Source organism: Entelurus aequoreus, linkage group LG01 (assembly GCF_033978785.1).
Source record: "Entelurus aequoreus isolate RoL-2023_Sb linkage group LG01, RoL_Eaeq_v1.1, whole genome shotgun sequence".
In the NCBI taxonomy this organism is placed as follows: domain Eukaryota; kingdom Metazoa; phylum Chordata; class Actinopteri; order Syngnathiformes; family Syngnathidae; genus Entelurus; species Entelurus aequoreus.
This window is the reverse complement of record NC_084731.1, coordinates 10581779-10594162: the sequence shown is the minus strand read 5'-3', so window position 1 is coordinate 10594162 and position 12384 is coordinate 10581779. Positions and strand designations below refer to the sequence as shown.

Sequence of the window (12384 nt, the reverse complement as noted above, 5' to 3'; positions counted from 1 at the left end):
AGGCACTTCCTGTAAACAGCACCTGTAGCTCGCAGTAATGTCAAGGCACTTCCTGTTAGGGATGATGTTTGATAAGGAATTATCGAGTTCGAGCCTATTATCGAATCCTCTTGTCGAACCGATTCCTTATCGATTCTCTTATGGAGTCCAGATAGGTTGTTGTATATGGGAAAAAAACACACAATATTTGGTTTAACAAAAGCTCACTTTTATTATATAATAAAAAAATAAAATCTAATAAATAAATAAATATTGACTGTTACCCACCTAAAAAAATAAAATAAAATAAATAAATATTGACTGTTGTTACCCAAAGTATATTAAGTGGGATTTTTCAGAGAAACAAATATATACAGTAACACAAAAACAAGCTGTCTCTGTGATCACTATAGGTGTATAAATAATAATATAGTGTTAAATAAAATCAGTCCCTTGGGCACAAAACTGAAAATAATACAGCTCTCCAAAAAGTGCACTTCTGCTGCTATTGGAACATAACTGTTTGTTATGATGCTTTGACATTTTTGCACTTTATTTCTTTATTGAAAGAAAATTCTATGAAGAGAAAAGTTGTTTGCAAATGTGGTTACAAGGCTAAAAAATGAAAAGTTAAAGCTAAAAAAAGAAATACACTTTATTGAGTTAACATTATTTCTTTATAGGGGGAAAGATGTTATGAGCGAGAGAATAAAACAACTACACTACCCAGCATGCAACGGGAGTTACGAGCATGCGCGGTAGCCCCGAAAAGTGTTGCATGTTGCCACGCTGTGAAAGTAAACATCAAGAACTCAGCCAACACGCCTCGTCTGCATTATTTATAATTAGACAGACAACACATCTACAGTGTGATTTTGTTTTGTTTACAAGGAAAGAAAAACAAAAGTTCAAAAAGGGAGATATGTTGTATATATATGTATGTGCTGCGGTTGTTTGAAGAACGTTGCGACAGCTGCCGTAAAGGAGGTGCGTTGCTAGCCTGGTTGCTATGTTTCCGGTTGGTGGTAAAAGTGTCCGTCATGTGTTTTACCCTGCTCAAATCTCTCAGTAAAGTTATTCGATGGATTATAGCTTTTGTTTTGAACTTTATTACACCTTGGAGCGCTTTTTCCCGTCCATTGTTTTCCTGCTTTCGCTATCTGCGCCTAATGACTGAGCTACGTGACGTCATTTCTTGTGATGTCCCACGGAGCATTTCTGGTCGGGACGGGATTCGAATAAAGAATCAACTCTTTTCCTTTACTATAGTGGTCTCGATAACGGGTACCGGTTCTCAAAAAGGGATTCGAGTCCGAGGACTCGGTTCTTTTCTTATCAAACAACCGGGAAAACCGGTTTCGAGTAACATCCCTAGTTCCTGTAAACAGCACCTGTAGCTCGCAGTAAAGCAAGCGTTTGGCTTTTTCACATTCCTTCCTGTCTTCCATGTGCTATTGCACACAACTTTCATGGAAGTGTTTGTTTTGGTTACACCACAAAAAGTCAGTGTTCAAAAACAAGAAAAAAATAAATAAAAAATGAGGGGTATTTTATTTGAACTAAGCAAAATTATCTGCCAATAGAACAAGAACATTCGAATTGTCAAGACTTTCCAAAACAAGTCAAATTAGTAGAGATGTCCGATAATGGCTTTTTGCCGATATCCGATATTCCGATATTGTCCAACTCTTTAATTACCGATACCGATATCAACCGATATATGCAGTCATGGAATTAACACATTATTATGCCTAATTTGGACAACCAGGTATGGTGAAGATAAGGTACTTTTTAAAAAAAATTAGTAAAATAAAATAAGATAAATAAATTAAAAACATTTTCTTGAATAAAAAAGAAAGTAAAACAATATAAAATCAGTTACATAGAAACTAGTAGTTAATGAAAATGTGTAAAATTAAGTGTTAAAGGTTAGTACTATTAGTGGAGCAGCAGCACGCACAATCATGTGTGCTTACGGACTGTATCCCTTGCAGACTGTATTGATATATATTGATATATCATGTAGGAACCAGAATATTGATAACAGAATGAAATGGGGGGAGGGAGGTTTTTTGGGTTGGTGCACTAATTGTAAGTGTATGTTGTGTTTTTTATGTTGATTTAATTAAAAAAATAAATAAATAAAAACATTTAAAAAACAATACCGATAATTAAAAAAAACGATACCGATAATTTCCGATATTACATTTTAAAGCATTTATCGGCCGATAATATCGGCCGGCCGATATTATCGGACATCTCTAAAAATTAGCTAACCTCAATGAACCCAAAAATAGCTTAAAATAAGTATATTCTCACTAATAACATGTGCACTTTTCTTGGTAGGAAAAAAAAAGAGACCTTTTTGCTCAATATGTTGACAAATATTCTTAAATGCAGTAAATGCTAGTGCCATTATCTTGACATAATGATATGCGCTCAGCATCATAATTTATTTTTTCATGCTTGAAGTAAGAAGTTATTACTTTAAAAAAGTAGTTTTCTACTTGTGAGTGTTGATGACACAGCTTTGCAACAGTTGATATTCTAGTTTCAAGCATGTTTTACTCAATATAGCTCATCAAATCTCAGCAACAAGCTGTAATATCTTACTGAGATCATTTAGGACCAAAACACTTAAAACAAGTAAAACACTCTAACATCAAACCTGCTTAGTGCAGGGGTGTCCAAACTTTTTCCACTGAGGGCCACACATGGAAAAATGTAAGCATACGGGGGCCATTTTGATATTTTCCATTTTCAAACCATAACAAAATATATAGATTTTTTTTTTTTTTAATCTTTAGGGCTCCCGGGGACCAGTCAAAGGTCAAGGGTCTCAGTCATTAAAATGTTAAAAATAAGTCAAATTATTATTTTATTTTTTTACAGTATAATCTCTATATCAACTTCAGGTTGATATCAAGTAAAAAAAAAAAAAACAGGTTTTATGCTTTTTCTGTCAAAGACAACTTTGTTTTTTATAGTAAAACTGAAGTATGCAGTATTTAGTCATTAGAACCCTAAAAGATCAATAATGCAGGACACTATTGATTAGAATTCTTTAATATTGTTGAGTAATCACAGTGAAAAGTTAAATAAAATCCCACTAAATATATTTGGGATCCAAAAGGTCTCCCACTCATAAAGCGATACAATTTTATTAGTTTTTTTTTAACTTTTCACACTTAAATTACGAGATCAACTTCAGATATATCTGTCCATTTTACGTTTGAACTATTATTTTGTTTGTTTTATGCTCTTTTGTCAAATAAAACTTTTGATGTTTTTACATGGCAACCACACAATATATGCAATATTTTTTCCACATAAAACATTTTAAAGTGACATTTTTAAGTAATAATTCATTGTAACATAGATTTTTTGTCTTTTTTTTTTTTTTTTTTTTTTTTTTGAGCAATGGCAAAAAAAATAAAAATAAACGAAGACAAAAGAAGAAAAAAACAGCCTGCACGGCAACTTTGTGTCAACATTGCAACGTTTTCTCGTTACATTTCACCTCATTCCACTTTTTTAAAATGTGCGAGCGCTCCTGGAAGTGAGGGCAAAAATACCCCTCAATTCAGTCAATTTCATGGCTGGCTCACAGCGTGTTCACTCCGTGATCACTTACGACCGACTTACAATTCTGGATGTGGAGAGATCGGGCCATTTTGGGCTGATAGATGCGCGTACGATGGACCTGCTCGCTAGCTTGGGAATTCTTCGCGAGCTACATCCAGCAGTGGCCTTTGAAGCAGCGGCGTCGACTACCAGCGGAGACTGTCAGCGAAAGAGACGTAAGCGGTGCGCTCGGAAGCAGAAGCGGGGGTGTCGGGCGGGGCTAACAACAAAGCTAAATGCTTTGTTGTTAGCGGGGCTAACGAAAAAGCTAAATGCTAATCCACAAAGAAGCGCTAATAAGGAGTCTGTTAAGCTAGAACTAGCCAGCGCCAGGCTGGATAATCCCTGCACACATAGCAATTCTTCTAGAATAATATACAACTCACATAATGTTTTTTCTGCGTCAGAGGTGGACATGCATTTTACTGAGGTGGCAAACAATCTAAAAATTCCTGTCATATCAATTCCTAGATATGGTCGAAATTATTTAAAGTGCACTATGCATAATAAACGTAACATTATTAATATTGCTACTACGGATACTTTCAACAAAAACTCCTCAAAACAGCCCACTACCTATAATATGGGCTTTTTAAACATAAGGTCATTGTCTTCCAAAACGTTATTAGTTAATGAAGTCATCAGAGACAACAATCTTGATGTCGTTGGTTTAGCCGAGACCTGGCTCAAACCAGACGAATTTTTTCCGCTGGGTGAGGCGTCTCCTCCTGGCTATGCGGGAACGCATATTGCCCGCCCCATTAAAAGGGGTGGGGGTGTTGCACTAATATACAACAAAAACTTTAGCCTTACCTCGGACCTAAATAATAAATATAACTCGTTTGAGGTGCTCACTATGAGGTTTGTCACACCGCTGCCTCTCCACCTGGCTGTCATCTACCGCCCCCCTGGGCCCTATTCGGACTTTATCAATGAATTTTCAGAGTTCGTTGCTGATCTAGTGATGCACGCCGACAATATAATCATAATGGGAGACTTTAACATCCATATGAATACCCCATCGGACCCTCCATGCGTGGCGCTCCAGACTATAATTGATAGCTGTGGTCTTACACAAATAATAAATGAACCCACGCATCGCAACGGTAATACGATAGATCTAGTGCTTGTCAGGGGTGTCACCACCTCTAAAGTTACGATACTCCCGTACACTAAAGTAATGTCCGATCATTACCTTATAAAATTCGAAGTTCGGACTCATTGTCAACAAACTAATAATAATAATAATAACTACTATAGCAGCCGCAACATTAATACTGCCACAACGACGACTCTTACTGACCTACTGCCTTCAGTAATGGCACCTTTCCCAAATTATGTGGGCTCTATTGATAACCTCACTAACAACTTTAACGACGCCCTGCGCGACACCATTGATATTGTAGCACCGCTAAAGCTAAAAAGGGCCCCTAAAAGGCGTACCCCATGGTTTACAGAAGAAACTAAAGCCCAGAAATTATCATGTAGAAAGCTGGAACGCAAATGGCGTGCGACTAAACTTGAGGTTTTCCATCAAGCATGGAGTGATAGTTTAATAACTTATAAACGCATGCTTACCTCAGCTAAAGCTAAATATTACTCAAATCTCATCCACCTCAACAAAAATGATCCTAAATTTTTGTTTAGTACAGTAGCATCGCTAACCCAACAAGGGACTCCTCCCAGTAGCTCCACCCACTCAGCAGATGACTTTATGAATTTCTTTAATAAGAAAATTGAACTCATCAGAAAAGAGATTAAAGACAATGCATCCCAGCCACAACTGGGTTCTATTAACACAAATATGACTGTATATACGACGGACATTGCCCTCCAAAATAGTTTCTCTCTCTTTGATGAAATAACATTGGAGGAATTGTTAAAATGTGTAAATGGGACAAAACAAACAACATGTTTACTTGACCCAATTCCTGGGAAACTTATCAAGGAGCTTTTTGTTTTATTAGGTCCATCAGTGTTAAGTATTATAAACCTATCACTTTCCTCTGGTACTGTTCCTCTAGCATTCAAAAAAGCGGTTATTCATCCTCTACTCAAAAGACCTAACCTCGATCCTGACCTCATGGTGAACTACCGGCCGGTGTCCCACCTACCGTTTATCTCGAAAATTCTCGAAAAAATTGTCGCACAGCAGCTAAATGAACACTTAGTGACTAACAATCTCTGTGAACCTTTTCAATCCGGTTTCAGGGCAAATCACTCTACGGAGACAGCCCTCGCAAAAATGACTAATGATCTATTGCTGACGATGGATTCTGATGCGTCATCTATGTTGCTGCTTCTTGATCTTAGCGCCGCTTTCGATACTGTTGATCATAATATTTTATTAGAGCGTATCAAAACGCGTATTGGGATGTCAGACTTAGCCTTGTCTTGGTTTACCTCTTATCTTACTGACAGGATGCAGTGTGTCTCCCATAACAATGTGACCTCGGACTATGTTAAGGTAACGTGCGGAGTTCCCCAGGGTTCAGTTCTTGGCCCTGCACTCTTTAGTATTTACATGCTGCCGCTGGGTGACATCATACGCAAGTACGGTGTTAGCTTTCACTGTTATGCTGATGACACCCAACTCTACATGCCCCTAAAGCTGACCAACACGCCGGATTGTAGTCAGCTGGAGGCGTGTCTTAATGAAATTAAACAATGGATGTCCGCTAACTTTTTGCAACTCAACGCTAAGAAAACGGAAATGCTGATTATCGGTCCTGCTCAACACCAACATCTATTTAATAATACCACCTTAACATTTGACAACCAAACAATTAAACAAGGAGACTCGGTAAAGAATCTGGGTATTATCTTCGACCCAACTCTCTCGTTTGAGTCACACATTAAGAGTGTTACTAAAACGGCCTTCTTTCATCTCCGTAATATCGCTAAAATTCGTTCCATTTTGTCCACAAGCGATGCTGAGATCATTATCCATGCGTTCGTTACATCTCGTCTCGATTACTGTAACGTATTATTTTCGGGCCTCCCTATGTCTAGCATTAAAAGATTACAGATGGTACAAAATGCGGCTGCTAGACTTTTGACAAAAACAAGAAAGTTTGATCATATTACGCCTATACTGGCTCACTTGCACTGGCTTCCTGTGCACCTAAGATGCGACTTTAAGGTTTTACTACTTACGTATAAAATACTACACGGTCAAGCTCCTGCCTATCTTGACGATTGTATTGTACCATATGTCCCGGCAAGAAATCTGCGTTCAAAGAACTCCGGCTTATTAATGATTCCCAGAGCCCAAAAAAAGTCTGCGGGCTATAGAGCGTTTTCTATTCGGGCTCCAATACTATGGAATGCCCTCCCGGTAAAAGTTAGAGATGCTACCTCAGTAGAAGCATTTAAGTCTCATCTTAAAACTCATTTGTATACTCTAGCCTTTAAATAGACTCCCTTTTTAGACCAGTTGATCTGCCGTTTCTTTTCTTTTCTTTTCTACTCTGCTCCGGGGTGGACCGCTAGCCTGTCCATCAGATGGGGACATCTCTACGCTGCTGACCCGTCTCCACTCGGGATGGTTCCCGCTGGCCCCACCATGGACTGGACTTTCGCTGATGTGTTGGACTTTCACAATATTATATCAGACCCACTCGACACCGAGGATGTCGTTGTGGCTTGTACAGCCCTTTGAGACACTTGTGATTTAGGGCTATATAAATAAACATTGATTGATTGATTGATTGATTATTTTTTATTTTTGCAATACTATCGATTTTGCAATTTTTGCAGAATGTGTGGGGGGGGCCGGTAAACGATTAGCTGCGGGCCGCAAATGTCCCCCGGGCCGCACTTTGGACACCCCTGGCTTAGTGAGAAGAATGATGTTATCAGACAGAAAATAAGCAAATATCACCCTTATTTGAGATATTTCATCTTACTAGATTTCACTTTTTGCAGTGTATTTACAGCACGTAATGGGTTATGGGGTTATACTTGTATAGCGCTTTTCTACCTTCAAGGTACTCAAAGCGCTTTGACAGTATTTCCACATTCACCCATTCACACACACATTCACACACTGATGGCGGGAGCTGCCATGCAAGTAATGACCATGAATTCTCCTTCTGTTTTGTGTAATGACACAAACAATCTAACTGATATAAATAACAAAAAAAGTGAATCTAGTTTTATTGTAGTTTATTTTTACTGACAAGGAATTAAATATGAGGTCTGCTGTTGTACATATATAATGTTTAGGTTGTTTTATTTAAACAGGAAAACAGAATAGCTTATTATTATGATACTTGTGCAATAAAGCTGTGCTATAAAATGTGATTTTTGTGTTTTTGGTTGCCAGAGCCAAATATTGGTCTTTTTGTACTATAAGTAGTATGAGATAACAGCAAAATACAGTACAAACACCCGATTACATCAGCTTGCATCTCAAATCTCCGATATAAAACTCCGATACAAGCAGTCCTGCAGCGCGATTACTTCTGCAAAGTTGGACAGACACTTAAAATCTAAATGTTAGACAGACAGTTAACATCTAAATGTTGGACAGCCACTTAACATCTAAATGTTGGACAGACAGTTAACATCTAAATGTTGGACAGACAGTTAACATCTAAATGTTGGACAGACAGTTAACATCTAAATGTTGGACAGACAGTTAACATCTAAATGTTGGACAGACAGTCAACATCTAAATGTTGGACAGACAGTTAACATCTAAATGTTGGACAGACAGTTAACATCTAAATGTTGGACAGACAGTTAACATCTAAATGTTGGACAGACAGTTAACATCTAAATGTTGGACAGACAGTTAACATCTAAATGTCTTCCAATAAGCAAACAATGTTTGTCATTTCTTGTATTTTACAAAAGGTAGGCTGTAAGCTTCTAGGAGCTAGCAGCTACACAACAGGTAAGCACACAATAGCAGCCATGCTGGACATGCAAAATAAATGTCCTTAATTGAAGAATGTTGCAGACTAAAACTTAGACTTAGAGTTAGGCTTGAAAAAACCCTGTTATTGATCCACAAGGGAAATTGTTCGACACAGTAGCTCAGTTACAAAGGATGGAAAGGGTAAGGATGGAAAGGACAATGCACACAAGGACACAAAAACAGGGTGCAAACAAAAGGTGTAAAGCCACATTTGTCAATATAAACAAGTATCAAATAGTAATAGTTGCATATCACTGACGCATACAAAGTCTCCAAGGCAGAATAAAACATTTTCAGTAACAAACGTCTGCATCATTCAACTTACTGCGCTTCATTTGATAAATTTCACCAATCAAATGCAGTCACTGGTGACGTTTGACTCCGTTTCACCAATCAAACAGAGCCGGGCGGTCACATGATTAACAAGCTTAAGCTTACATGAACTCAACGTCAAATTTGAGGAAGCACATTACGTTAGTAAGTAACGTTAGTAGATATTTTGACTGTCACCGTAGGCTGATGTTAGCTTCCCTGCTATGAATCACTGTCAAATGTACATCGTGTGGGGACATTTATTAACGCACTGCAGCCTCATAGACACACACACACACACACACACACACACACACACACACACACACACACACACACACACACACACACATACACACACACACACACGCCCGCACGCATAGAAACACCAATCAGAAGTGCACAGTGTGTTCCCAGGTGCAGCCCACACCTATCAGTTTATGGTTTGCGTAAAGGCTAACTTGTTATTTTCCTTCGTAATCTCTGCCTACTGAGCCTATGGTGCTGTTAAGTCATTGTGGCTCAATTTGCCTTCATTTTTTTATGTTAATGTATTATTATTTAATATATATTATTGTTTTAGTTGCTTAAGAGATATTCCTGGCTCTAAATTTGCTCATTGCTATTTTTATGTTTTTGTGCATTATTTGTTGCCGTCATCATTAAACAAACAGGTTACTCATCAGTTACTCAGTACTTGAGTAGGTTTTTCACAACATACTTTTTACTTTTACTCCAGTAAATATTTGGGTGACTACTCCTTACTTTTACTTGAGTAATACATCTCTAAAGTAACAGTACTCTTACTTGAGTACAATTTCTGGCTACTCTACCCACCTCTGCTTAGGACTCATAGTTCATACAAAGTATTTTTTCTCCTCATTTGATCTTCACACAATTGTATCGTTTAAGTCAACGGTGTCCAAAGTGCTGCCTACAGGCGTCATGTGTCCATATTGTATACAATATTTTGTTTTTTATTAAGATATATAGTACCGTAATTTCCGGACTATAAGCTGCACCTGAGTATAAGCCGCACCAGCTAAATTTAGGGGGAAAATACAGATTGCTCCACATATAAGCCGCACCCGACTATAAGCCGCAGGGTTTTGATGTGTAATTAGCGTAGTATATAGGGGTTCCTGCTAGCACGGAGGGGATTGTCGGGACAGAGATGACTGTTTGGGAACGCAAAGCGTCCCATTTCTTAACAATAAATCTTTCAATCATTCAATCAAACTTTCACATCTTTGACATGGCGAACAGCATTCGTGCAGAGTACAAATAATACAACGGTGCAAAGTAATACAAAGTGCTCGCCTGTACGTTATCAAAATAACCAGCCTACCGGTATATGAAAAGTCAGTCTTTAATCATTGTGTCATCGTCTTCCTCCTGCGTACTAAAACCACCAAAATCCTCTTCGTCGGTGTCGGAGAAGAACAGGCTGTTGTATAAGCCGCACCCTTGTATAAGCCGCAGGGACCAGAACGAGGGGGAAAGTAGCGGCTTATAGTCCGGAAATTACGGTACTTGTTTGCACCTGTAACACAAACATGTTTGTTCATATATTGACCTTTAATTGAACAAAATGTCCCACCAGAAAATAGACAAGTCAGCACTTCTGAGCCCGCTCGGTGGTTTTGCTCCAACAACCGTCTTTGTGCCCAAATCCTGTTGGCATCTGTGGACGTTTTTTGTTGTTGTTGTTGTTAAATCCTGAAAAGACTTGTGAAAAGAAGTGATCCTTTCCTATCGATGCAATCACTCTTGCTGTCCTTAGTGAAGTGACGGACTTGTGATGGCGTTGTTGTCTCCCCACCCAGCGAGGGCTGCAGACGGGAGAACACTGTGAAGAACGTGGGCAGCAGGAAGTACGCTTTCAACTGTCTGCAACTCAAAGCCTTCCCGAGATTCTACCGGCCGCCCGACGGCACCTACGGCAAGGTGGAGACCTGAGAGGGATCTGCTGCCTTGAGGGTAAACCCCCGCTCACAAACTGATTGTCAGGTTTCCAACAAAATGGTCACCAAATCCCTCATGTAGTAGTTGTTCTTCTTACAATATGTTGTTCTTCTTACAATATGTTGTTCTTCTTACAATATGTTGTTCTTCTTACAATATGTTGTTCTTCTTACAATATGCAAGCTAATGCATATTGTTGCAGGGATGTTTAGCACTTGTTTTTATCGTGAAATAACTGCCTGACGCCGTCAACAATATGCTGTCAGATGTTTTCATTTGCATCTCAATTATGTCCAGTTAATTAAAGAATGGTGAAAATATTTATTTTCATGCCACGTCTTTTCTTCACTCGGCCCAGCTTGGTTCAGTTTTATTGTATTTATCCGCAATACACCACCGGAAACATCCGTTTGAAAACCGCCTAAATCAGAGGTGTCCAAGGTGCTATGGAAAATGTATCTTAAAGGCGGGTGTGGTGGTTTCTCTCCCGTGGGTCCTCCAGACCAGTGGTCCCCAATCTTTTTGTAGCTGGGGACCGGTCAACGCTTGAAAATTTGTACCACGGACCAGGGGGAGAGTGGGTTTTTTTTTTTGTTTTTTTTTTTTTTTTCATAAAGAAATACAATCATGTGTGCTTACGGACTGTATCCCTGCAGACTGTATTGATCTATATTGATATATAATGTATATATTGTGTTTTTTATGTTGATTTAATAAAAAAAATATATATATATATATTATTATTAGGGATGTCCGATAATGGCTTTTTGCCGATATCCGATATTCCGATATTGTCCAACTCTTTAATTACCGATACCGATATCAACCGATATATGCAGTCGTGGAATCAACACATTATTATGCCTAATTTGGACAACCAGGTATGGTGAAGATAAGGTACTTTAAAAAAAAAAAAAAATCAAATAAGATAACTAAATTAAAAACATTTTCTTGAATAAAAAAGAAAGTACAACAATATAAAAACAGTTACATAGAAACTAGTAATGAATGAAAATGAGTAAAATGAAGTGTTAAAGGTTAGTACTATTAGTGGAGCAGCAGCACGCACAATCATGTGTGCTTACGGACTGTATCCCTTGCAGACTGTATTGATATATATTGATATATAATGTAGGAAGCAGAATATTGATAACAGAAAGAAATGGGGGGAGGGAGGTTTTTTGGGTTGGTGCACTAATTGTAAGTGTATCTTGTGTTTTTTATGTTGATTTAATAAAAAAAATAAAATAAAAACGATACAGATAATTAAAAAAACGATACCGATAATTTCCGATATTACATTTTAACGCATAATAATGATAATATCGGCCTGCCGATATTATCGGACATCCCTAATTTTTTTATTTTTTTTATTATTATTTCTTGCGCGGCCCGGTACCAATCGGTGGTTGGGGACCACTGCTCCGGACCACCAAGCATCGACATGACAGCCCGGTTTCAGGGTTACACACTCTTTTATTTTGCAACAAAGTCCCTTCTGTGCTTTTCAGCTGTCACTCTCTCTCTCTCTCTCTCTCTCTCGCTCCAGCTCCACCCCCTCTCTCCTCCCCGGCTGCTGC

General features: G+C 38.4%; 1 protein-coding gene across 3 annotated transcripts in view; it reads left to right on the top strand.

The window, feature by feature from the left end:
* LOC133648080 (inositol polyphosphate-4-phosphatase type I A-like) overlaps positions 1–11112 on the top strand; it is a 94430-nt gene extending 83318 nt beyond the window's left edge. For all 3 annotated transcript variants that reach the window (XM_062043891.1, XM_062043898.1, XM_062043883.1), the window contains one exon: positions 10666–11112. In XM_062043891.1, coding sequence (XP_061899875.1) covers positions 10666–10798 — 133 coding nt within the window. In that variant the 3' untranslated portion in view covers positions 10799–11112. The remainder of the gene's footprint in view (positions 1–10665) is intronic.
* Positions 11113–12384: the final 1272 nt, after the last annotated feature.